Raw genomic sequence first — 26,753 nt, forward strand, 5'->3', positions numbered from 1 at the left:
GTTCAGTTTCCATTTGGCCTACATCTCGTCTAGGCTACCTAACATGAGATGTGGGGCTATAGGCTACCACCTGCCTTTATCTAAGCAAACCATGGCAAAGTGGAATTACAATCATAAACCCAGATTTTAGTCTGAAGCCTATGCCTATTGAAAAGTTAAGTCAATCTCGCAAATGCACCATTTTATAAGGGTTTGTCGTCTTAACATCTGGCACATAACAGCACAATGACCAGAAAGTAGCCTAACACTTTTTCATGTTCATCTAAGTTTTTCTTGCTCTGATTTTGAAATCCTCTGTCCAACTTTAATCACTCAAACTCTCCTGTCAAATGCACATGCGCAAAGGGGATTTATTTACAATTAGAAACGTGGTTCGAGCCCTGAATGCTGATTGTCTGAAAGGTATGACAACGTTACTTTTTACTGTACTAATTACATTGGTAACCAGTTTATAATAACAATAAGCCCCCGGTATATGGCCAACATACCACCGCTAACGGCTGTATCCAGGCACTCCGCGTTGCGTCGAGTTTAAGAACAACCCTTAGCGGTGGCATATTGGCCATATACCATATCCCCTTGTGCCTTATTACTTAATCATAGCAGTCAAGAGAGTAAAATCGATATTCATTTAACGGAAAATGATCTGGGAGTTAAGGGACAATTATCTTGTCACATTTAAATTACTTTACATTTTTTGTTTTATTTAACCTTTATTTAACTAGGCAAGTCAGTTAAAAACAAATTCTTATTTACAATGACGGCCTACATATGTCAAAATTATTATTTTAAAGGAAACCTGATTTTTTTGCTTCTAACGACGTTACAAGTTACCATGATCGTCCTTAACTGGCTCGATAACGTTATGGGGAAAAAATGAGTTTATTGTATAGATGTGGCATCTCCCCTCTTTGGGCTAGTTCAGGTCTTTTGGGAAGGTTTGAATGGTCAATGTGCTAGAAATGTTTGCTTGACCTGGCAACCCTGGCTAGCACAGAGTTTCTAACCCAGAGGAGCAACATCTCCGAGACCTCCGTGAATTACTTGTTCAACTACTTAAGACATTGCATCAAATCTAGATTGTGCCTTTTAGATTTCAAGAAAATGTAAAACAATGAAATAATTTTTTACATCGCTCATCGATTTCTCAAACCTGGTCTGTTTCAGACCAGAGAAGTAAAACAACATTTAATTGTTTTACATTTTCTTGAAATCTAAAAGGCACAACCTCGATTTGAGCCAATGTCTTAAATAGTTGAACAAGTAATTTTACTCAAACCTCGTGAAAGTGACAAACTGACAGTTGAAGGCAAAGACATGGCGACTTTGGCTACCGGTCGTCTCGCTCCGAACTGCGCATGTGCGGGCTGTCAGTTTGTCACTCTCACGATGTTGGAGTAATGTAAGACGTTGACCTAAAACATGGTCTCAAATCTAGGAGGTTCCTTTAGATTGCGAGAAAATTAATGAAGAATTGTCCACTTCCCCCGTTGACTTCTCAAACCCTGGGCTGGTCTGGCTGTTAGCGAGACTTTCGGGAACATTGGCAAAACTATGTTGCGCCTCTGGGTTTAGAAACTCTGCCAATATATAACTCAGTGATCTAGCCTGCCTAATGAACTTAATTGTTGCGTTGATCACATTTTTGAAGGTGTCATACAGTGTCGTAACCTCACTGGATTTCTATTGGCTCAAGCGCCTGTCATTCAATAAATCAACCTATTGTGGATCCGTTTACTAAACCGCTGGGTTGGCTGTTTCTCGCTCATGCGCACACCGGTGTTTTCATGTTCGTTTACATAAATGTGTTCTGTAGCTAAAAGGGTTTAAATAAAGATTTTTATAAGTAAACCAAGATAGACCACAGTTTACCATTTGAGTCATAGTGGGCAGAGCCAAGCACTGCTAGTGACGCATTCTTGTCAATCTACATATTTCCGTTAGAGAACGCCTACTCTGTGAAGTGCGCAGTAACTCAATTTACCTTTCCACTCCTAAACAGCGCGATTTTGTACAACCTTTGCAAAAGTCAGAGTCTGCAAAAATGTGTCCAGTCTTTTAATAACAGAATCTAGTTTTTCTTTGGAATAGAACTGTATTGAATTTAAATGTTTAATCGACGAGAAAATATCGGACCAAAATCCATCTCGTTTCATCTTCTCCCACTGTGTGCCAGTGGGCTTCCAATTCAATTCAAGGGGCTTTATTGGCATGGGAAACATGTGTTAACATTGTCAAAGCAAGTGAAGTAGATAATATACAAAAGTGAAATAAACAATAAAAATTAACAGTAAACATACAGAAGTTTCAAAAGAATAAAGACAATTACAAATGTCATATTATGGAAAAATAGAGTGTTGTAACGATGTACAAATCTCTCACTACCATATTTGGTAGTGGGTGGAAACGCCCACCGGATACTTCACATTTATACAACTATCTGAGTCATTGTTCCATCTGTGGTTCAGACATGTCATTACCGAACATGTCTGCCTCCATGGTGGCTAGGGCGACCGTCCGAGCAGTCAGTAAAAGAAAGATATTAGCCACTAGAGCGGCTTTAACGCTGGTAAGTGTGTAAAAAAATATTATATTATTTTCCTGAATATTGTTAAAACCGTTTACTCCGAAGTTACAGAAAGCTATATTACATGACAGCCAGCTCGCTATGTCGTCGTTTTTGGTGGCACTCATCATGTGTTAATTCAATTCTCATAATCCAAGTTAGCCGATTAAACTCAACGATTTACAATGAACGGTGAACGGACTGGAGCTCCGACGTCACAAAATTACGGTTTATATATTTATTTCTGCATACAAACAAACTACTGATTTCAGCACCCAACGTTTTGCCCGCCGTTGTTTTGGTGCTGAAATGTCGTTTTTAATAGTTTCGGAGCTCCTGTCCGCCCACACTACCTGCTGTTTAATCCGCTAAATCCTTGCCTTCATTTCGGATTGAGGCTTTTCAAAAATGAGTGAGTGTGGTGGTGATTTGAGAACTGTGTTTTAACTAGGTAACATAGCTAATATCTCTAGCCAGCGAGCCAGTGATTAGGAATACACTAGTTTTTATCTATAGCTACAGTAGCTACCTAAAGGACGTTTGTCACTCATGTCCAATGACACAGAAAGCTACTTCCGGGCCCGATGAGAAGGGAGCAGTTACTTACATGAACTGTTAACCAGCTTATTAACATCAACTGTCTGCAGGCACGGGGTTTTGGAGATAAAGGCCTCTGTGGCGTTGTGATAAAGTAGCTCAGCTCACTGTAGTTGCTGTTGGATAGCCCAGTCCCTCTGTCGAGTTGACCCAAACTGCTGTTGTGACAGAACAATGACAACAACACGGTTATGGGACAAAACGTCAAGAAACATTAACAACTTAGACTGGACTTGTGATTATATGAACTCATAGGGATGCAAACCGTTATTACCTATTTGGTGTAGAGCTGTTAGGTGACCAACTAATTTAAATGTCACGATTATCTGAGTTTGTCGCGACAGATGTAGCCAATTGAATACCCTATCATGCATTTAAATGCATATTCAAATAGCAATGTCTGCCTATGCTACACATTGTCTCAATAACATTTTCTATTTGTAATACCATCAAACACCAAGTTAGTCGCAGGCTACCTCATTTCCAAAATAGGCCACCACTCATCATGCCTACTAGTTCTTTACATTTTACTGGTAAAACGTCCCAACTGAATCTCCATGTCAATCTTCTGATCTCAATCCATTTCATGGGAATATGTGTTTAGGTCTTCTTAAATAACCTTTTCTTGTATTTAGTTTCAATCAACGCGTATGTTCTGCCTAGTGGTGTCCGCTCAGAGTTTTGGGCGCTTGAGAAAGAAAATGTGACTATTCTGCTCCAGCTAACCATCCTAAAATGTAATTAGAAATTAGGTGTGTTTTGGTGTTAATGTTATAGACCTACTATACTATTATAGTGAACAAAAATATAAACGCATCTTGTCAAGTTTTGGTTTCATGGAGCTGAAATAAAAGATCCCAGAAATGTTCCATAACAACAAAAAGCTTATTTCTCTCAAATGTTGTGGACAAATGTGTTTACATCCCTGTTAGTGAGCATTTCTCCTTCGCCAAGATAATCCATCCCCCTCACAGGTGTTGCATATCAAGAAGCTGATTGAACAGCATGATCATTACACAGGTGCACCTTGTGCTGGGGACTTTTTTTTTTCACAACACATATGTCTCAAGTTTCGAGGTAGGTGTGCAATTGGCCTTGCCAGAATTGTTGCCATAAAAGGTTCAATTCTCTACCATAAGCCACCTCCAATGTAGTTTTTGAGAATTTGGCAGTATGTCCAACTGGCCTCACTACCGTAGACCACGTGTAACCACGCCAACCCAGGACCTCCACATCTGGCTTCTTCACCTGCGGGATCATCAGAGACCAGCCACCTAGACAGCTGATGAAACAACCAAAGAATTTCTACAAAAACTTTGTAGAACCTGTCTCAGGGAAGCTCATCGTCCTCAGCGGGGTCTTGACCTGACTGCAGTTCGGTGTCGTAACCGGCTTTAAGTGGTCAAATGTTCACCTTCAATGGCCACTGGCAGGCTGGAGAAGTGTGCTCTTTACAGATGAATCCCGGTTTCAACTGGACTGGGATGATGGCAGATGATGTGTATGGCATCATGTGGGCGAGTGGTTTGCCGATGTTAACGTTGTGAACAGAGTGCCCCATTGTGGTGGGGTTATGGTATGGGAAGGCTTAAGCTACGGACACGACTGCATTTCATCGAAGGCAATTGAATGCACGGACATACCGTGACGAGATCCCGAGGCCCATTGTCGTGCCATTCAGCCACTGCCATCAACTCGTGTTTCGGAATGATAACGCAAGGCCCTCTGTGTGAAGGGGATGTGTCACGCTGCATGAGGCAAATGGTGGTCACACCAGATACTGACTGGTTATCTGATCCACTCCCCTACTTTTTTTTTAAGGTATCTGTGACCATCAGATGTATATCTGTATTCCCAGTCATGTGAAATCCATAGATTAGGGCCCTATTTATTTAAATTGACTGATTTCCTTATGAACTGTTTGTCAGTAAAATCAATGAAATTGTTGCATTTTATATTTGTGTTGACTGGTGTTTGTGACTGTGTTGTGGTTATACTACAATGGGATGTAAGGAGTTGAATTCTCAGATTAGCCATATATCTGGTACCAGAGATTCCTAGAGTTGCCGTAGGAAGATTGTGCGTATGATACTGTAATGGACTGTGTCGTCGACCCCTCTGGTCTCTCTCTCTGCAGACTCCATCTGCTGTGAATAGGATCAGGAACTTACTCGAGGATAAACCAGAATACGTGAGTATCCCTCCAACCTAACCCAGGAATCTCCAACTCTCCTGGAGACCTCCTTTTTAGAGCATGCTTTTGTTCCGGGCCTAGCGCTGTGTCCAGATTGGTCTGAAGGTGGTGTTAGGTGGGTGTGAGGGGTTATGGGTAGTGGTATAATGGTGGTTGTGTTGTGTCTAGCTTGGTCTGAAGGTGGGTGTGAGGGGTTATGGGTAGTGGTATAATGGTGGTTGTGTTGTGTCCAGATTGGTCTGAAGGTGGGTGTGAGGGGTTATGGGTAGTGGTATAATGGTGGTTGTGTTGTGTCTAGCTTGGTCTGAAGGTGGGTGTGAGGGGTTATGGGTAGTGGTATAATGGTGGTTGTGTTGTGTCCAGATTGGTCTGAAGGTGGGTGTGAGGGGTTATGGGTAGTGGTATAATGGTGGTTGTGTTGTGTCTAGCTTGGTCTGAAGGTGGGTGTGAGGGGTTATGGGCAGTGGTATAATGGTGGTTGTGTTGTGTCTAGATTGGTCTGAAGGTGGGTGTGAGGGGTTATGGGTAGTGGTATAATGGTGGTTGTGTTGTGTCTAGCTTGGTCTGAAGGTGGGTGTGAGGGGTTATGGGCAGTGGTATAATGGTGGTTGTGTTGTGTCTAGCTTGGTCTGAAGGTGGGTGTGAGGGGTTATGGGCAGTGGTATAATGGTGGTTGTGTTGTCTAGCTTGGTCTGAAGGTGGGTGTGAGGGGTTATGGGTAGTGGTATAATGGTGGTTGTGTTGTGTCTAGCTTGGTCTGAAGGTGGGTGTGAGGGGTTATGGGCAGTGGTATAATGGTGGTTGTGTTGTGTCTAGCTTGGTCTGAAGGTGGGTGTGAGGGGTTATGGGCAGTGGTATAATGGTGGTTGTGTTGTGTCTAGCTTGGTCTGAAGGTGGGTGTGAGGGGTTATGGGTAGTGGTATAATGGTGGTTGTGTTGTGTCTAGCTTGGTCTGAAGGTGGGTGTGAGGGGTTATGGGTAGTGGTATAATGGTGGTTGTGATGTGTCTAGCTTGGTCTGAAGGTGGGTGTGAGGGGTTATGGGCAGTGGTATAATGGTGGTTGTGTTGTGTCTAGCTTGGTCTGAAGGTGGGTGTGAGGGGTTATGGGTAGTGGTATAATGGTGGTTGTGTTGTGTCTAGCTTGGTCTGAAGGTGGGTGTGAGGGGTTATGGGTAGTGGTATAATGGTGGTTGTGATGTGTCTAGCTTGGTCTGAAGGTGGGTGTGAGGGGTTATGGGCAGTGGTATAATGGTGGTTGTGTTGTGTCTAGCTTGGTCTGAAGGTGGGTGTGAGGGGTTATGGGTAGTGGTATAATGGTGGTTGTGTCTAGCTTGGTCTGAAGGTGGGTGTGAGGGGTTATGGGTAGTGGTATAATGGTGGTTGTGTTGTGTCTAGCTTGGTCTGAAGGTGGGTGTGAGGGGTTATGGGTAGTGGTATAATGGTGGTTGTGTTGTGTCTAGCTTGGTCTGAAGGTGGGTGTGAGGGGTTATGGGTAGTGGTATAATGGTGGTTGTGTTGTGTCTAGCTTGGTCTGAAGGTGGGTGTGAGGGGTTATGGGTAGTGGTATAATGGTGGTTGTGTTGTGTCTAGCTTGGTCTGAAGGTGGGTGTGAGGGGTTATGGGTAGTGGTATAATGGTGGTTGTGTTGTGTCTAGCTTGGTCTGAAGGTGGGTGTGAGGGGTTATGGGTAGTGGTATAATGGTGGTTGTGTTGTGTCTAGCTTGGTCTGAAGGTGGGTGTGAGGGGTTATGGGCAGTGGTATAATGGTGGTTGTGTTCTAGATTGGTCTGAAGGTGGGTGTGAGGGGTTATGGGTAGTGGTATAATGGTGGTTGTGTTGTGTTCCAGATTGGTCTGAAGGTGGGTGTGAGGGGTTATGGGTAGTGGTATAATGGTGTTTGTGTTCCAGATTGGTCTGAAGGTGGGTGTGAGGGGTTATGGGTAGTGGTATAATGGTGGTTGTGTTCCAGATTGGTCTGAAGGTGGGTGTGAGGGGTTATGGGCAGTGGTATAATGGTGGTTGTGTTGTGTCTAGATTGGTCTGAAGGTGGGTGTGAGGGGTTATGGGTAGTGGTATAATGGTGGTTGTGTTCCAGATTGGTCTGAAGGTGGGTGTGAGGGGTTATGGGCAGTGGTATAATGGTGGTTGTGTTGTGTCTAGATTGGTCTGAAGGTGGGTGTGAGGGGTTATGGGTAGTGGTATAATGGTGGTTGTGTTGTGTCCAGATTGGTCTGAAGGTGGGTGTGAGGGGTTATGGGCAGTGGTATAATGGTGGTTGTGTTGTGTCTAGATTGGTCTGAAGGTGGGTGTGAGGGGTTATGGGCAGTGGTATAATGGTGGTTGTGTTGTGTCCAGATTGGTCTGAAGGTGGGTGTGAGGGGTTATGGGTAGTGGTATAATGGTGGTTGTGTTGTGTCTAGCTTGGTCTGAAGGTGGGTGTGAGGGGTTATGGGCAGTGGTATAATGGTGGTTGTGTTGTGTCCAGATTGGTCTGAAGGTGGGTGTGAGGGGTTATGGGTAGTGGTATAATGGTGGTTGTGTTGTGTCCAGATTGGTCTGAAGGTGGGTGTGAGGGGTTATGGGCAGTGGTATAATGGTGGTTGTGTTGTGTCCAGATTGGTCTGAAGGTGGGTGTGAGGGGTTATGGGTAGTGGTATAATGGTGGTTGTGTTGTGTCTAGCTTGGTCTGAAGGTGGGTGTGAGGGGTTATGGGTAGTGGTATAATGGTGGTTGTGTTGTGTCCAGATTGGTCTGAAGGTGGGTGTGAGGGGTTATGGGCAGTGGTATAATGGTGGTTGTGTTGTGTTCGAGATTGGTCTGAAGGTGGGTGTGAGGGGTTATGGGCAGTGGTATAATGGTGGTTGTGTTCCAGATTGGTCTGAAGGTGGGTGTGAGGGGTTATGGGCAGTGGTATAATGGTGGTTGTTTTGTGTCCAGATTGGTCTGAAGGTGGGTGTGAGGGGTTATGGGTAGTGGTATAATGGTGGTTGTGTTCCAGATTGGTCTGAAGGTGGGTGTGAGGGGTTATGGGCAGTGGTATAATGGTGGTTGTGTTGTGTCTAGCTTGGTCTGAAGGTGGGTGTGAGGGGTTATGGGCAGTGGTATAATGGTGGTTGTGTTGTGTCCAGATTGGTCTGAAGGTGGGTGTGAGGGGTTATGGGCAGTGGTATAATGGTGGTTGTGTTGTGTCTAGATTGGTCTGAAGGTGGGTGTGAGGGGTTATGGGTAGTGGTATAATGGTGGTTGTGTTGTGTCCAGATTGGTCTGAAGGTGGGTGTGAGGGGTTATGGGCAGTGGTATAATGGTGGTTGTGTTGTGTCTAGATTGGTCTGAAGGTGGGTGTGAGGGGTTATGGGCAGTGGTATAATGGTGGTTGTGTTGTGTCTAGATTGGTCTGAAGGTGGGTGTGAGGGGTTATGGGCAGTGGTATAATGGTGGTTGTGTTGTGTCCAGATTGGTCTGAAGGTGGGTGTGAGGGGTTATGGGTAGTGGTATAATGGTGGTTGTGTTGTGTCTAGCTTGGTCTGAAGGTGGGTGTGAGGGGTTATGGGCAGTGGTATAATGGTGGTTGTGTTGTGTCCAGATTGGTCTGAAGGTGGGTGTGAGGGGTTATGGGTAGTGGTATAATGGTGGTTGTGTTGTGTCCAGATTGGTCTGAAGGTGGGTGTGAGGGGTTATGGGCAGTGGTATAATGGTGGTTGTGTTGTGTCCAGATTGGTCTGAAGGTGGGTGTGAGGGGTTATGGGCAGTGGTATAATGGTGGTTGTGTTGCGTCTAGATTGGTCTGAAGGTGGGTGTGAGGGGTTATGGGTAGTGGTATAATGGTGGTTGTGTTGTGTCCAGATTGGTCTGAAGGTGGGTGTGAGGGGTTATGGGCAGTGGTATAATGGTGGTTGTGTTGTGTTCGAGATTGGTCTGAAGGTGGGTGTGAGGGGTTATGGGCAGTGGTATAATGGTGGTTGTGTTGTGTCCAGATTGGTCTGAAGGTGGGTGTGAGGGGTTATGGGTAGTGGTATAATGGTGGTTGTGTTCCAGATTGGTCTGAAGGTGGGTGTGAGGGGTTATGGGCAGTGGTATAATGGTGGTTGTGTTGTGTCCAGATTGGTCTGAAGGTGGGTGTGAGGGGTTATGGGTAGTGGTATAATGGTGGTTGTGTTCCAGATTGGTCTGAAGGTGGGTGTGAGGGGTTATGGGCAGTGGTATAATGGTGGTTGTGTTGTGTCTAGCTTGGTCTGAAGGTGGGTGTGAGGGGATATGGGCAGTGGTATAATGGTGGTTGTGTTGTGTTCCAGATTGGTCTGAAGGTGGGTGTGAGGGGTTATGGGCAGTGGTATAATGGTGGTTGTGTTGTGTTCCAGATTGGTCTGAAGGTGGGTGTGAGGGGTTATGGGCAGTGGTATAATGGTGGTTGTGTTGTGTCCAGATTGGTCTGAAGGTGGGTGTGAGGGGTTATGGGCAGTGGTATAATGGTGGTTGTGTTGTGTTCCAGATTGGTCTGAAGGTGGGTGTGAGGGGTTATGGGCAGTGGTATAATGGTGGTTGTGTTGTGTTCCAGATTGGTCTGAAGGTGGGTGTGAGGGGTTATGGGTAGTGGTATAATGGTGGTTGTGTTGTGTCTAGCTTGGTCTGAAGGTGGGTGTGAGGGGTTATGGGTAGTGGTATAATGGTGGTTGTGTTGTGTCTAGCTTGGTCTGAAGGTGGGTGTGAGGGGTTATGGGTAGTGGTATAATGGTGGTTGTGTTGTGTCCAGATTGGTCTGAAGGTGGGTGTGAGGGGTTATGGGTAGTGGTATAATGGTGTTTGTGTTCCAGATAGTCTGAAGGTGGGTGTGAGGGGTTATGGGTAGTGGTATAATGGTGTTTGTGTTCCAGATTGGTCTGAAGGTGGGTGTGAGGGGTTATGGGTAGTGGTATAATGGTGGTTGTGTTGTGTCCAGATTGGTCTGAAGGTGGGTGTGAGGGGTTATGGGCAGTGGTATAATGGTGGTTGTGTTGTGTCCAGATTGGTCTGAAGGTGGGTGTGAGGGGTTATGGGCAGTGGTATAATGGTGTTTGTGTTCCAGATTGGTCTGAAGGTGGGTGTGAGGGGTTATGGGTAGTGGTATAATGGTGTTTGTGTTCCAGATTGTTCTGAAGGTGGGTGTGAGGGGTTATGGGTAGTGGTATAATGGTGTTTGTGTTCCAGATTGGTCTGAAGGTGGGTGTGAGGGGTTATGGGTATTGGTATAATGGTGTTTGTGTTCCAGATTGGTCTGAAGGTGGGTGTGAGGGGTTATGGGTAGTGGTATAATGGTGGTTGTGTTCCAGATTGGTCTGAAGGTGGGTGTGAGGGGTTATGGGTAGTGGTATAATGGTGGTTGTGTTCCAGATTGGTCTGAAGGTGGGTGTGAGGGGTTATGGGTAGTGGTATAATGGTGTTTGTGTTCCAGATTGGTCTGAAGGTGGGTGTGAGGGGTTATGGGTAGTGGTATAATGGTGTTTGTGTTCCAGATTGGTCTGAAGGTGGGTGTGAGGGGTTATGGGTAGTGGTATAATGGTGGTTGTGTTCCAGATTGGTCTGAAGGTGGGTGTGAGGGGTTATGGGTAGTGGTATAATGGTGGTTGTGTTCCAGATTGGTCTGAAGGTGGGTGTGAGGGGTTATGGGTAGTGGTATAATGGTGTTTGTGTTCCAGATTGGTCTGAAGGTGGGTGTGAGGACACGGGGCTGTAACGGTATGACCTACACTCTGGACTTCACCAAGCAGAAGGATCAGGCTGACGAGGAGGTGCTGCAGGACGGTGAGCAAACACCATTATCCTAAATGACATTATCCCACCGTTATCCTAGATGACATTATCCCAACGGTATCCTAGATGACATTATCCCAACGGTATCCTAGATGACATTATCCCAACGGTATCCTAGATGACATTATCCCAACGGTATCTTAATATTTAGAGTTGCATCCTCGTTGGACCACTTTGGAAAACCGTGAATGTTGTTGAGTTATGCTCATCTTGTCAGATGTTCTTATTTAATCTACAATCTAAATGAAATCCTCAACATTATGTTGAAATGTTCTCCTTAACATGATAAGTGAGTTATTATTATTGCTGTAAAATACTGTTGTGGTTTTACTGTAATGTTACAATGTCTCCTAATGTAGCTGTAAAATATTTTTCCTTTTTAAAAAGCAGTGTATTGAGTTACAGACGAACAAGGCTTTGATTGTAAGGGATGGAAACAAAATCATCTGTATTAGGTTTTTTAAAAACATTTTCACCATAAACACCCAGCTGTTAATGCTCCAATGTTGCCGTGGGCCTCTGCTCCCTCTGATCAATGTTGCCGCGGGCCTCTGCTCCCTCTGATCAATGTTGCCGTGGGCCTCTGCTCCCTCTGATCAATGTTGCCGTGGGCCTCTGCTCCCTCTGATCAATGTTGCCGTGGGCCTCTGCTCCCTCTGATCAATGTTGCCGTGGGCCTCTGCTCCCTCTGATCAATGTTGCCGTGGGCCTCTGCTCCCTCTGATCAATGTTCTTTGACGCTGTTTTTTTTTTGTCCACCAGCTTCTAACATCTGTTAAAAAAATAAAATAATGCTATTGAAAATATTCAGCAGCGATTTAGATGGTACAATGCTGCGCTTGAAATGTGAAGAAATAAGTTCAACATTTGAAGGTGACCATTCTGATCTGTTGCTTCAGACTCATTTGCTTTTTACATTTTGTACAGGGCATTCAGAAAGTATTCAGACCCCTTGACTTTTTCCACATTTTGTTACGTTACAGCCTTATTCTAAAATGGATTCAATATTTTTTTATCTCATCAATCTACACACAATACCCCATAATGACAAACCGAAAACAAGTTTCTAGAAATGTTCAAATGTATTAAATAAAATACAGATACCTTATTTGCATGCAGACCCTTTGCTATGAGACTGGAGATTGAGCTCAGGTGCATCCTGTTTCCATTGATCATCCTTGATGTTTCTACAACTTGATTGGAGTCCACTTGTGGTAAATTCAATTGATTGGACATGATTTGGAAAGGCACACACCTGTCTATATAAGATCCCACAGGTGACAGTGCATGTCAGCAAAAACCAAGCCATGAGGTCAACGGAGTTGTCTGTAGAGCTCTGAGACAGGATTGTGTCGAGGCACAAATCTGGGGAAGGGTACCAACACATTTCTGCAGCATTGAAAGTCCCCAAGAACACAGTGGCCTCCATTCTTAAATTGAAGAAGTTTGGAACCACCAAGACTCTTCCTAGAGCTGGCCGCCTGGCCAAACGGAGCAATCGGGGGAGAAGGGCCTTGGTCAGGGAGGTGACCAAGAACCCGATGGTCACTCTGAGAGAGCTCTAGAGTTCCTCTGTGGAGATGGGAGAAACTTCCAGAAGGATAACCATCTCTGCATAACTCCACCAACCAGGCCTTTATGTTAGAGTGGCCAGACGGAAGCCACTCCTCAGTGGGGATGTTTTTCAGCAGAAGAGACTGCGAGAGACTAGTCAGGATCGAGGGGAAAGATGAACGGAGCAAAGTACAGAGAGATCTTTGATGAAAACCTGCTCCAGAGCGCTCAGGACCTCCGACTGGGGCGACGGTTCATCTTCCAACAGGACAACGACCCTAAACACACAGCCAAGACAACGCAGGAGTGGCTTCGGGACAAGTCTCTGAATGTCCTTGAGTGGCCCAGCCAGAACCTGATCAAACATCTCTGGAGAGACCTGAAAATAGCTGTGCAGCAAAGCTCCCCATCCAACCTGACAGAGTTTGAGAGGATCTGCAGAGAATGTTTTTTTGCTTTGTCATATAGTGTGTAGATTGATATTTTTTATTTTTGGGGGGGGGGGGGGGTACAATTGAATCCATTTTAGAATAAGGCTGTAACGTAAAGAGGTGTAGAATAAGGCCATGGCTCTGAGTACTTTCCGAATGTCCTATTTTGTAGCGCTTATAATGTGAATAAATCGTTCAGCTACGTTTTAAGCTAAACGTTCTGATCTGTTGCATCAGACACTGCTTTAAAAGAATGTTTTACAAAATGTAGCCTGGGCCTGCTGGTTGTATGAATTAGGGATCTATCATCTCACAACTGTCCCAGAGTCTGTTTCAGAATAGGCCGTTTCTTTCTCAACAAGCTGACCAATAGAATAGGTTAATTTTTCTACTCTGGCAGATAGTGTATTTACATTGGCTAGTGATTTTTGCAGTTCGTTACTCGTCTTGATGGCTGGAAAAAAGTGAATGTGGACACTTATTCTAACATGTTCAAAGTGCATCATCATCATCGGTTAAGAAGAAGAAGGAGGATCTTGTTGCGTCCTTGACTTGAATGTTCTGTTTTAATATAAATTACCATATTCGAAAGGTGATCTGTCATTCTGAGCACCGTTGGTGGACGCCCTAATCCGCTTACTCACCCAATGCATCATGGGTACATTTTAAAATGCTGCTGGGCATAATATCCGGCGGACACATTTTCCTGACGGAAACCTTGGCACAGCAGAGTGTGTTGTGTTGCATTTAAAAAGGTCTTTGAGGAAACGATTAGGAAATATTTTTACATTTAATGTCACGCATTAACTTCGACAGCCCTAATAATTATTAGTCCTCTCCTGCAGGTGTGCGTGTATTTATAGAGAAGAAGGCCCAGCTCACTCTGCTGGGGACCGAGATGGACTTTGTGGAGTCCAAGCTATCCAGTGAGTTTGTCTTCAACAACCCCAACATCAAGGGCACCTGCGGCTGTGGAGAGAGCTTCAACATGTGAGAGGGCTTCCTGCTGAGGCCTGGTCTCCCTACACAGCCAAACGTCATCCTCGCACCCATACTCGCCACCCACAAACCCCCACTCACACACACACACCTCCCAACCCTCTCACACACACACACGCACCTCCCAAACCTCTCACACACACACACACCTCCCAACCCTCTCACACACACACACACCTCCCAACCCTCTCTCACACACACACACACACACACACACACACCTTACCTGGAGGCCTGGGAGTGAAGTGAATAAAGGCCTGATAAACACAACGTGAGACGTGAGAGAAGGAGTGAGACGTGAGAGAAGGAGTGAGACGTGAGAGAAGGAGTGAGACGTGAGAGGAGGAGTGAGACAGACATGGATGTTTCTGTGCTGCTACAGAACAGGATGAGTTGTCTTCCTGTTGCTGTGGGTCTTGTGATGGTGTACTGTAGGGCTAATATAATCTAAACACTGGGCTGTGACATGCTGAGCCCCCTAAAACTACATCTACCATGAATCTAAACACTGGGCTGTGACATGCTGAGCCCCCTAAAACTACATCTACCATGAATCTAAACACTGGGCTGTGACATGCTGAGCCCCCTAAAACTACATCTACCATGAATCTAAACACTGGGCTGTGACATGCTGAGCCCCCTAAAACTACATCTACCATGAATCTAAACACTGGGCTGTGACATGCTGAGCCCTTAACCTTGTTACATAGACATGCATGTGGTTCTGGTAGTAACCATAGACACAGTACCTGAGAGACTTGGAGAGCTGCCAAAGTAAAGGAAACACCAATATATATATATATATAATGTGTCTCAATAGGGCGTTGGGCCTCCACCAATCAGAACAGCTTCAGTCCATCTTGGCATGAATTCTACAAGTGTCTGGAACTCTATTGGAGGGATGAGACGCCATTCTTTCACGAGAAATTCCATAATTTGGTGTTCAATTGGGTTGAGATCTGGTGACTGAGACGTCCACGGCATATGGTTTACATCGTTTTCATGCTCATCAAACCATTCAGTGACCACTGCCATCCACAGGGCATGAAACTAATGGCCCACCCAAAATTTGTATACGTGACCCTAAGCATGATGGGATGTTAATTACTGAATTTAACTCAGGAACTACGCCTATGTGGAAGCACCTGCTTTCAATATACTTTGTTTCCCTAATTTACTCCAGTGTTCCCATTATTTTAGTAGTTACCTGTAGGTTAAATACAGTCACATAAAGACAAGGACTTGTTGGGCGTGTTTGATGGGTAATGCTAAAGTCAGCGACTGTAGACGAGTCGAGGAAGCAGCATGACATTGTTTCCTGAGAGAGAAATGGAGGTCTGTGACCGCCTCAATAGTGCTGCCCATGCTATCTCAATTTTAAAGTAGTCCATTTTATTAATTGGCTGGGGCCTCCCAAGTGGCGCAACGGTGCCAAGACTGTGCAAAGCTGTCATCAAGGCAAAGGGTGGCTATTTTGAAGAATCTCAAATATTAAAATATATTCTGATTTGTTGAACACTTTTTTTTTTGGTTACTACATGATTCTATGTGTTATTTCATAGTTTTGATGTCTTCACTAGTATTCTACAATGTAGAAAATAGTAAAAAATAAAGGCAAACCCTTGAATGAGTAGGTGTTCTAAAACCCTTGAATGAGTAGGTGTTCTAAAACCCTTGAATGAGTAGGTGTTCTAAAACCCTTGAATGAGTAGGTGTTCTAAAACCCTGGAATGAGTAGGTGTTCTAGAACCCTGGAATGAGTAGGTGTTCTAGAACCCTGGAATGAGTAGGTGTTCTAGAACCCTGGAATGAGTAGGTGTTCTAAAACCCTGGAATGAGTAGGTGTTCTAGAACCCTGGAATGAGTAGGTGTTCTAGAACCCTGGAATGAGTAGGTGTTCTAAGACTTTTGACCGGTGGTGTGTATATATGTGTGTGTATATAGGCCTATAAAGAATGAACTGAGTGTACAAAACATTAGGAACACCTTCCTAATATTGAGCTGCACCTCCTTTTGCCCTCAGAACAGCCTCAATTCATTGGGACGTGGACTCTACAAGGTGTTGAAAGCATTCCACAGGGATACTGGCCCATGTTGACTCCAATGATTCCCACAGTTGTGTCAAGTTGGCTGGATGTCCTTTGGGTGGTGGACCATTCTTATTACACACAGGAAACTGCTGAGTGTGAAAAACCCAGCAGCGTTGCAGTTCTTGACACAAACCGGTGCGCCTGGCACCTTCTACCATACCCTGTTCAAAGGCGCTTAAATATTTTGTGTTGCCCATTCGTCCTCTGAATGATTAAAAATCCTTCTTTAACCTGTCACCTCCCCTTCATCTACACTGATTTTGAAGTGGATTTAGTGACCTCAATAAGGGATCATAGCTTTCACCTGGTCAGTCTGTCATGGAAAGAGCAGGTGTACTTAATGTTTTGTACACTCAAAACACAGGCTGTGTGCTGTGAATACTACAGATATGTAACTAGTGTACAGTTGGTGACTCGTCGACGAGAATAAATATATTTTAAATCTGTGGTTACACTCCTTGTCGTTTCTACTGTTTCTGTCTCAGTAAAACATGGTATGGATCATTAAGGGTTGTGTTGTGAAGCGAATGATCATTTCTGTTGTGATGATTTATTTTGAAGTTTTGGTTAGATTTCTATTGTGTAGTGAGTAATAGTGAGATGATTTCAGGGTTGTGTAGTGAGTGATAGTGAGATGATTTCAGGGTTGTGTAGTGAGTGATAGTGAGATGATTTCAGGGCTGTGTAGTGAGTAATAGTGAGATGATTTCAGGGTTGTGTAGTGAGTAATAGTGAGATGATTTCAGGGTTGTGTAGTGAGTGATAGTGAGATGATATCAGGGTTGTGTAGTGACATAGTGAGATGATTTCAGGGTTGTGTAGTGACATAGTGAGATGATTTCAGGGTTGTGTAGTGACATAGTGAGATGATTTCAGGGTTGTGTAGTGACATAGTGAGATGATTTCAGGGTTGTGTATTGACTGATAGTTAGCTAGAATTATTATTTTGTTTTGTCCTCTGTAATTGTTATGAAACAATTATTTATAGCCAAATGTTCAAGTATCGGTCACTGTAATGTATCCACTAGTCAAGGTCTGATCCCAAAGGACGTCGTCACTTCAGGTCACTATTACATCAGAAGGGACGCTTCCTGTTGTTATTATGACATCACCTCCAGGACCGTTAGCAGAGTCAGTGGGTTTACTGTATGCAATGTTTTTAAATGTTCTGCCCGAGTCACTACTGAGATGAATCATGGGAAACCGACGGAGGAAGAGAGGGCGAGAACACAAAGATTTTTACGGGATTAAGGTAGGTAACCATGGAATTATGTCAATGTCATTTATTCAACTGGAAACTCGGGAAGATGAAAAAAAGATATATTAAAAAATGAGGTCAAATCATCACGCGGCATGAAACAATTGTCAAGTTCCTGCTTGACTAGGTGAGCAGGCTTTGTATTTCGTCAAACAATATTTGTGTGCCACGTCATCGACTGCAGTCGGGCATCCGCTTGCTATATCGTATCGTGTGGTTAGCTGATGTTAACCTATACAGGAGTTGTCAGATGTTGAGACGGTAAAACAGTCCAGGGTTGACGTGTTCCGTCCTCATGGCTCCTCCTGGGGTGTAATTCAGCAGGGACCAAACATTGTTTTCCGTTGCAAAACGTTTCACTGAGGTTTCCACTAATGAAAACAACCCTGGGGTGTATTCATTAGTCAATTCCGTTGCAAAACGTTTGGTCTGGTGCAAAACTTTTCCAATATAAACTGTTTACTCCAAATGGAAAATGTTTTTCAATGAAAACAACATGAGTTTCTAATGGAAACATCCGCGTAGGTCCCGCTCTGTTTCACGTCGTTTGCTTCTGTTTGGTTCCTGGAGTAAACCGTACACAGTTTCTATTGCAAAACGTTTTGCAGAGGAATCTAATGAATACACCCCTGTTTCAGATCTCTGAGCTGCTGACCCAACTGGCTGTGAGAACCACACCCCCTAATGGGCCCCTCCCCCATAACATCAGCCTCCTCCCCTCCTTCACCCTCCCCGCAGTCCGAGAAACGACCGCCACCACCCGCTCCAAGGCCCAGCTCCCAGAATGCATCACGAGACTCTCAGACACCCAGTGTCGGAAGTGGTACCACCAGAGACCAGCCACGCCCTTCTCCGCCTCTACCCCCACCCCAGCCCTTAACCCTAGGCCTGCCCCCAACACCCCGGGACACACCACTGGTCTCGCCTCCACCAATAGCAGCCAACCAAGGAGCGAGAGACCCAGCCTGGTTTCCCCTGATTTGTTTTTCCTACCCTATCTTGCGGCATGGAGGACTGCGAAGAGCTGTGATTCGCTGTCATTGGTGAGGGATCTGTTCCAGAAGGGTGAGGTATGTAATGTTGAGGGGAGGCTGTTATTGCTCCGGGTGAAACGAGCCTGCCCCAGGTTAAGGTGACTCAAATTGGGTTTTGCTCCTAGCAGAACTCGGCTAGACGAAGGGAATGTCTGTGCCTCGCATCACTGAAAAACACCTTAGCGGCAATATTATTGTTTGTCGCTCTTGAGACGTCGTAGCAACAACATATCCAGTACACACTTCCTTAAAATAGTTTGAATGAGTCTAAGGTAAATCAAGACATTTTAAATAAATGTTTGCTTTTGCCGAGGAGGTCTTCGTTGAGCAATTTTGCTGTCGTATTTCTCAAATAAAAAAATGTGCACGAAAACTGGTCGTTGAATGACAACAGGTGGAGAAAAGAGAAAAAAACCTGCCCAACACCAAAACGTCATCATAATGTATGCGCAAACTGTTGACTGGGAGGCAGTGGTAGTTTGACTGGGAGGCAGACACAGTGGTAGTTTGACTGGGAGGCAGTGGTAGTTTGACTGGGAGGCAGACACAGTGGTAGTTTGACTGGGAGGCAGGCACAGTGGTAGTTTGACTGGGAGGCAGACACAGTGGTAGTTTGACTGGGAGGCAGACACAGTGGTAGTTTGACTGGGAGGCAGTGGTAGTTTGACTGGGAGGCAGACACAGTGGTAGTTTGACTGGGAGGCAGGCACAGTGGTAGTTTGACTGGGAGGCAGTGGTAGTTTGACTGGGAGGCAGTGGTAGTTTGACTGGGAGGCAGGCACAGTGGTAGTTTGACTAGGAGGCAGACACAGTGGTAGTTTGACTGGGAGGCAGTGGTAGTTTGACTGGGAGGCAGACACAGTGGTAGTTTGACTGGGAGGCAGACACAGTGGTAGTTTGACTGGGAGGCAGTGGTAGTTTGACTGGGAGGCAGTGGTAGTTTGACTGGGAGGCAGACACAGTGGTCGTTTGACTGGGAGGCAGTGGTAGTTTGACTGGGAGGCAGTGGTAGTTTGACTGGGAGGCAGACACAGTGGTAGTTTGACTGGGAGGCAGACACAGTGGTAGTTTGACTGGGAGGCAGACACAGTGGTAGTTTGACTGGGAGGCAGTGGTAGTTTGACTGGGAGGCAGACACAGTGGTAGTTTGACTGGGAGGCAGTGGTAGTTTGACTGGGAGGCAGACACAGTGGTAGTTTGACTGGGAGGCAGTGGTAGTTTGACTGGGAGGCAGACACAGTGGTAGTTTGACTGGGAGGCAGTGGTAGTTTGACTGGGAGGCAGACACAGTGGTAGTTTGACTGGGAGGCAGGCACAGTGGTAGTTTGACTGGGAGTCAGGCACAGTGATAGTTTGACTGGGAGGCAGGCACAGTGGTAGTTTGACTGGGAGGCAGGCACAGTGGTAGTTTGACTGGGAGGCAGTGGTAGTTTGACTGGGAGGCAGACACAGTGGTAGTTTGACTGGGAGGCAGGCACAGTGGTAGTTTGACTGGGAGTCAGGCACAGTGATAGTTTGACTGGGAGGCAGGCACAGTGGTAGTTTGACTGGGAGGCAGGCACAGTGGTAGTTTGACTGGGAGGCAGGCACAGTGGTAGTTTGACTGGGAGGCAGCCACAGTGGTAGTTTGACTAGGAGGCAGGCACAGTGGTAGTTTGACTGGGAGGCAGGCACAGTGGTAGTTTGACTGGGAGGCAGGCACAGTGGTAGTTTGACTGGGAGGCAGACACAGTGGCAGTTTGAGCATGTACATCTTGGCGGGGGGTGCAAAGCCACAACACTAAGAAATACATGAATTGCACTATAATGGTGACAAACGGTGCCCACAAACTGTTAGGGCCTAGATGAAGCTGTCCCAACACCTTACCACTGCTACACCTGGCTATCAGCAGAGTCCCAACACTTTACCACTGTTACACCTGGCTATCAGCAGAGTCCCAACACCTTACCACTGTCACACCTGGTTATCAGCAGAATCCCAACACCTTACCACTGTTACACCTGGCTATCAGCGGTGGCAGTGAAACAGTTCATTCAGCCTCATTTACTGCTTTTTAAAAGAACACAGCTGATATGGCTGACTTGCTTAAACAAATGTTGTTTCTACTGACAATTGAGATGCACAAACTATGGCATAAGGGAACGACAAGCGGATAAGAGACAATCTGTCATTTAGAATAAGACATTAATGAGCGAGCTAGGATGGACGTAGTCAATATTACTATTTGTTCATGTACAATGACAGAATTCTTAGTGTTCTCCCTGTACACCAAGTCAAAACCGTAGGATAAATAAACGGACCATATAAGCAAACCATGAAAGTTCTTAAAATATTCTATTACATTTATCTAAAATAGGCTATAGGCTACATGTGCACCACCAAGTCAGAACAGTAGGCGAAATTTAAGAGGTGTAAATTGACCAAATTATTAGGGTGATGTAAATGGGCTACTAACAGCTTACTACACAACATACACTTAGTATTACTTTCTTGGCTACAGTATACATATCTCCCTAGCATGTTACATATTTTTAGAAGCAGCATTCAAGGCATTTTTGGACTCACCTTGTTGTGCTGTGCTCAATTGAACAGGAAGGTGGTGCGGCGGTCCTTCGTGGTCAAATTTTCTCATCAAAGTTTGGCATTCTTTGGATTTCTGTTGCTTTCAAGACAACTGGGAACTCGGGGGGGGGGGGAAGGGGGGGGGGGGCAAGGTCAAATCAGGAAAAAGGACACAGTTCCCAACTTACAATTCCGAGTTGGATGCCAGTCTGAGCTCGTTTTTTCCGATGAGCACCGATACGTTTTATCTATAAATTCTCTTTATTATTTCTCTTCATATGACAAGGATTAAAAATTATTTGCCAGTAGATTGTCAACTTGATCCATGATGATGCTAGCTAAGACTTTGAAAGTCTAAAAGTTGACATGATCAGTCCAATCAAAGCTACTGTAGATATAACGTGATTTGATGTCATTCTATCTGTGACCAATGACCTTGAGCTTTCTTGGATGGGCACTTCTAATGTAAGTCTATGGCAGCACCCAATGGGGCTTGAATTTTTAGAAGCTCTACCCTTAGGCATGGCAGTGACGTAGTGTCCCCATGAGTGACAGAACACTGAGCCAATCATGGCACAACTAGAGAACATTACCAACCCCTACACTCTGTATTTTTCACTGGCTGCCTCTCCACCACAGAAAGCACTGAGCTAAGCTGAAACACCTGCATCTTGGAGCTGCCTTACTCAAGAAAGCAATAAAGAGACCCTGTTTGTATGGAGGCTTTATTAACTAAATACATTTATATATTTTTTTACATTGTTTGCAAACTGATGTGAGAAGTATTAATGCCAAAATAACATGCAAAACAGGCAACCCCCGCCACAAAAATGTATTTTGTTTTTATTTAGCGAACAATGTGGGGCTCACAACTGAATGACAGGTCGCCAATGAGCATGTGACAGGCTTCAGCGTTGATTAAGGCCCCAGGCCTTCCACTGGTTAGTGTTGATTAAGGCCCCAGGCCTTCCACTGGTTAGTGTTGATTTAAGGCCCCAGGCCTTCCACTGGTTAGTGTTGATTAAGGCCCCGGGCCTTCCACTGGTTAGTGTTGATTAAGGCCCCAGGTCTTCCACTGGTTAGCGTTGATTAAGGCCCCGGGCCTTTACCGCGTGGAGCCAGGTGCCCAGTTTTGGCTGATGGCGAATTCGGCTCAATACAAAAGTGATGTGGGTCACGTGGAGTAATGAGTAGGATTTTTTTTTGTGATTGCTGTTGATTAAAAAAAAGGCTTTGATCTGACTTCCCAATGAAAACTATTTTGAAAATTGTAACATATTTTATGGAAGATGTTTCTGGACGATGCACCATGCTGCCTTGTTGACAACATGACCGAGCCGCAGATTACTGTTGTATTTAATAAGCAGATTACTGTTCTATATGTGAAGCAGATTACTGTTCTATTTGAGAAGCAGATTACTGTTCTATTTGAGAAGCAGATTACTGTTCTATTTGAGAAGCAGATTACTGTTCTATATGTGAAGCAGATTACTGTTCTATTTGAGAAGCAGATTACTGTTCTATTTGAGAAGCAGATTACTGTTCTATTTGAGAAGCAGATTACTGTTCTATTTGAGAAGCAGATTACTGTTCTATTTGAGAAGCAGATTACTGTTCTATTTGAGAAGCAGATTATTGTTCTATATGTGAAGCAGATTACTGTTCTATTTGAGAAGCAGATTACTGTTCTATTTGAGAAGCAGATTACTGTTCTATATGTGAAGCAGATTACTGTTCTATTTGAGAAGCAGATTACTGTTCTATATGTGAAGCAGATTACTGTTCTATATGTGAAGCAGATTACTGTTCTATTTGAGAAGCAGATTACTGTTCTATATGTGAAGCAGATTACTGTTCTATTTGAGAAGCAGATTACTGTTCTATATGTGAAGCAGATTACTGTTCTATTTGAGAAGCAGATTACTGTTCTATTTGAGAAGCAGATTACTGTTCTATTTGAGAAGCAGATTACTGTTCTATGCTCCTCCTTCACTGCTTTTTCCAGATCAAGTCATGGGCTTAAACCTGGTACCCTTAACTCCCTCGCTGTCTCCGGTAGGACCAACCTTCAACTTTTTAAATTCTCAAATAAATCCAATCAATCCATTCAGGTGTGTCCAGACATCCTGGGGTTGAAGGAGAACCAGAGACCTGCAGCCTGGATCAAGGATACAGCAGTAGCAGCACAACGCATGGCGATAGAACCTGGTAAGCCCAACATGGCACCAAGTGTTTTCAAGTGGGGTGAAAATGTTGCTGTTTTGAAAGTGTATTTCCTGCCATTTTACACACATTACACCACCGCATACGGTATCTAAATTACATGTTCACAGTTCCATAAGGTGCAGTTTTATTATATTTTAAAATAATTTTGTTTAAAATGCTTGCATGTGTTACTTGATGTGGAATAGAGTTCCATGTAGTCATGTCTCTATGTAGTACTGTGGAATAGAGTTCCATGTAGTCATGGCTCTATGTAGTACTGTGGAATAGAGTTCCATGTAGTCATGGCTCTATGTAGTACTGTGGAATAGAGTTCCATGTAGTCATGTCTCTATGTAGTACTGTGGAATAGAGTTCCATGTAGTCATGGCTCTATGTAGTACTGTGGAATAGAGTTCCATGTAGTAATGGCTCTATGTAGTACTGTGGAATAGAGTTCCATGTAGTCATGTCTCTATGTAGTACTGTGGAATAGAGTTCCATGTAGTCATGGCTCTATGTAGTACTGTGGAATAGAGTTCCATGTAGTCATGTCTCTATGTAGTACTGTGGAATAGAGTTCCATGTAGTCATGTCTCTATGTAGTACTGTGGAATAGAGTTCCATGTAGTCATGTCTCTATGTAGTACTGTGTTTCCCAGAGTCTGTTCTGGATTTGGGGACTGTGAAGAGACCTCTTGTGGCATGTCTTGTGGGATATGCATGGGTGTCTGAGCTGTGTGCTAGTCGTTTGAACAGACACCTCAGTGCATCTCAACCTCTAAGATATGGGTCTATGCATTTATGTAAACAGGTAGAGTATCTCATGATAAGATGTAGATCACACTATCTACCTAAAGAAATTTCATCTGTATTTTTCGTAGCTGTCTACATATCACCACAGAGCGATGCTGGCACTAAATGAGCTGTGTAGGGCCATAAGCAAACAGGAAACCACTCATCCCGAGGCGGCGCCTCCTAGTGGTTGGAGACTTTAATGCAGGGAAACTTAAATCAGTTTTACCTCATTTCTACCAGCATGTTAAATGTGCAACCAGAGGTCCAAAAAAATAATTCAAGACCACCTTTACTTCACACACAGAGATGTGTACAAAGCTCTCCCTCTCCCTGAATTTGGTAAATCTGACCAAATCAAATGTATTTATATAGCCCTTCGTACATCAGCTGATATTTCAAAGTGCTGTACAGAAACCCAGCCTAAAACCCCAAACAGCAAGCAATGCAGGTGTAGAAGCACGGTGGCTAGGAAAAACTCTGAGGCTCTGAGGCGTGGCCTGTCCTCTTCTGGCTGTGCCGGGTGGAGATTATAACAGAACATGGCCAAGATGTTCAAATGTTCATAAATGACCAGCATGGTCAAATAATAATAATCATGTCGTTGCACTTCATGATTGTGTCCCACTTGTTGTTGATTCTTCACAAAAAAATACAGTTTTATATCTTTATGTTTGAAGCCTGAAATGTGGCAAAAGGTCGCAAAGTTCAAGGGGGCCGAATACTTTCGCAAGGCACTGTATATATATATATATATATATATGTAGTATAGCAGGCGAAAACCTGAGGAAAATCAAACCAGGAAGTGCTGTTTTTCCTGAAAGCTCTCTGTTCCATTGGATGCCTTGCCTCCATTTAAAGGGATATCAACCAGACATAGTTTTAGGCTTTTATTTTGAAAAATGAGCTAGAAAGATAACATCACGTCAGTGGATAGCTGGGTGTTCGCAGAGTTTTGCTTGCGCAACAGAGTGGGGCAGCCATTGTCTCTCCCTCTCCTATTGAAAAAGGGACCGTCCCGGTTGATATATTATCGATGATATATTTTAAAAACAACCTGAGGATTGATTATAAAAAAACGTTTGACATGTTTCTGTGGGCATTACGGATATTACTTGGAATTTTGGTCTGCGATGTTGTGACCGCTCGAGCCTGTGGATTTCTGAACATAACGCGCCAAACAAATGGAGGTATTTTGGATATAAAAATAATCTTTATGGAACAAAAGGAACATTTATTGTGTAACTGGGAGTTTCGTGAGCGCAAACATCCGAAGATCATCAAAGGTAAGCGATTTAATCTATTGCTTTTCTGACTTTCGTGACCAATCTACTTGGCTGCTAGTGTTTGTAATATTTTGTCTACCAAGAGAGATGTCCTTACATAAACGCTTGGTATGCTTTCGCCGAAAAGCTGTATTGAAATCTGACACACGCCAGGTGGATTAACAACAAGCTAAGCTGTGTTTTGCTATATTGCACTTGTGATTTCATGAAAATTAAATATTTTTAGTAATTTGATTTGAATTTGGCGCGCTGCAATTCAGAGGATGTTGATGAAAATGATCCCGCTAAAGGGATGGGTGCGTCAAGAAGTTAATCCGTGTTGAATTCAGTCTGTAACACAGCAAAATGTGGAATAAGTCAAGGAGTGTGAAATACACTCTGAAGACACTGTATGAATGTCAATCAACCAACCAACCAATCAATGTACTGCGTTCCAGGTGTGACTAGCGTGCATTACTTCGAGGACCTGAGGGACCTGCAGAGGAAGTTGTTCAGGGGGATCCTGTGGATGTCCAGCAGGGGTCGCGACCTTTGAGCTGGGTGAACATGACAACCTCTCCAGGACTTTATACACCATCAGCCTCAAACGCACCTCCCACAACACCTCCCTCCTCTGCTCCCCCACCATCACGCCTCACTCCTTTGCTCCCCCCACACCTCCCTCCTCTGCTCCCCCCCACAACCCTACCTGAAAGACATTTAATAAAAATATTATGTAAATGCCCTAAAACGTAAATATACATTATCTGATTTAAATATAACATTTTCTGATTGAAATATAACATTATCTGATTTAAATATAACATTTTCTGATTTAAATATAACATTTTCTGATTTAAATATAACATTATCTGATTTAAATATACATTATCTGATGAAATTGCTTTAGAAAGGGGCACAAGACAGGGATGTCCTCTCTCCCCTCTTCTGTTTGCACTGGTAATTGAACCACATGCAGAAAGAATTAGACAGGACCCACATGCAACAGGTATTGGGAGAGTGTTAGAACATAACGAACAAAATTACAGTTAACAAAAATGGCCGCTTAAACCAGTATAAACTCATGTATAGAATGTATTATACCAGAGACAAAATTCACAACATCTACAGCACAACGGCAGAGTTATGTCTCAAGTGTAAGCATTATTTTCACTCTGTCGTTTTAGGTTAGTATTGCGGAGTAACTACAATGTCATTGATCCATCCACAGTTTTCTCCTATCACAGCCAATAAACTCTGTAACTATTTTAAAGTCACCATTGGCCTCATGGTAACTAGCTGAGTGGTTTCCTTAGGAAGGATGCCTTTATCTTTGTAGTGACTGGGTGTATTGATACACCATTGTCATGACGTTGGCCTGTGGGTAAGGTTTACCCTCGGCCTGCATGGCAAGCGG

At 44.2% G+C, this 26,753-nt stretch overlaps 2 protein-coding genes across 3 annotated transcripts; both read left to right on the plus strand.

Moving 5' to 3' along the window:
* The first annotated feature begins 2,440 nt into the window (after positions 1–2,440).
* Positions 2,441–14,713, plus strand: isca1 (iron-sulfur cluster assembly 1). Of its 2 annotated transcripts, XR_005034766.1 has the most exons (5): positions 2,441–2,569; positions 5,301–5,354; positions 11,031–11,136; positions 13,976–14,407; positions 14,453–14,713. XR_005034766.1 is itself a non-coding variant. In XM_036936547.1 (4 exons), exons 1-4 carry the CDS (start codon positions 2,471–2,473, stop codon positions 14,122–14,124), a joined length of 408 nt encoding a protein of 135 aa, XP_036792442.1. In that variant the 5' UTR covers positions 2,441–2,470; the 3' UTR covers positions 14,125–14,713. The 2 variants fall into 2 exon arrangements, 1 of the variants encoding a protein (XP_036792442.1); XM_036936547.1 differs by having other exon boundaries at positions 13,976–14,713.
* Positions 14,714–17,087: 2,374 nt separating this feature from the next.
* LOC110536506 lies at positions 17,088–26,753 on the plus strand. The gene is made up of 4 exons (XM_036936549.1): positions 17,088–17,471; positions 18,116–18,547; positions 23,186–23,282; positions 25,795–26,753. Exons 1-4 carry the CDS (start codon positions 17,415–17,417, stop codon positions 25,890–25,892), a joined length of 684 nt encoding a protein of 227 aa, XP_036792444.1. The 5' UTR covers positions 17,088–17,414; the 3' UTR covers positions 25,893–26,753.

The sequence above is a fragment of the Oncorhynchus mykiss genome, chromosome 11 (assembly GCF_013265735.2).
Source record: "Oncorhynchus mykiss isolate Arlee chromosome 11, USDA_OmykA_1.1, whole genome shotgun sequence".
NCBI lineage: Eukaryota > Metazoa > Chordata > Actinopteri > Salmoniformes > Salmonidae > Oncorhynchus > Oncorhynchus mykiss.

Coding starts and splice junctions, on each gene's coding strand:
- isca1 (XM_036936547.1), top strand. CDS start 2,471: ATGTCATTACCGAACATGTCTGCCTCCATGGTGGCTAGGGCGACCGTC. Junction 2,570..5,300: donor CTAGAGCGGCTTTAACGCTG/GTAAGTGTGTAA, acceptor CTCTCTCTGCAG/ACTCCATCTGCTGTGAATAG. Junction 11,137..13,975: donor CGAGGAGGTGCTGCAGGACG/GTGAGCAAACAC, acceptor CCTCTCCTGCAG/GTGTGCGTGTATTTATAGAG.
- LOC110536506 (XM_036936549.1), top strand. CDS start 17,415: ATGGGAAACCGACGGAGGAAGAGAGGGCGAGAACACAAAGATTTTTAC. Junction 17,472..18,115: donor AAGATTTTTACGGGATTAAG/GTAGGTAACCAT, acceptor CCCCTGTTTCAG/ATCTCTGAGCTGCTGACCCA. Junction 23,283..25,794: donor ACGCATGGCGATAGAACCTG/GTAAGCCCAACA, acceptor ACTGCGTTCCAG/GTGTGACTAGCGTGCATTAC.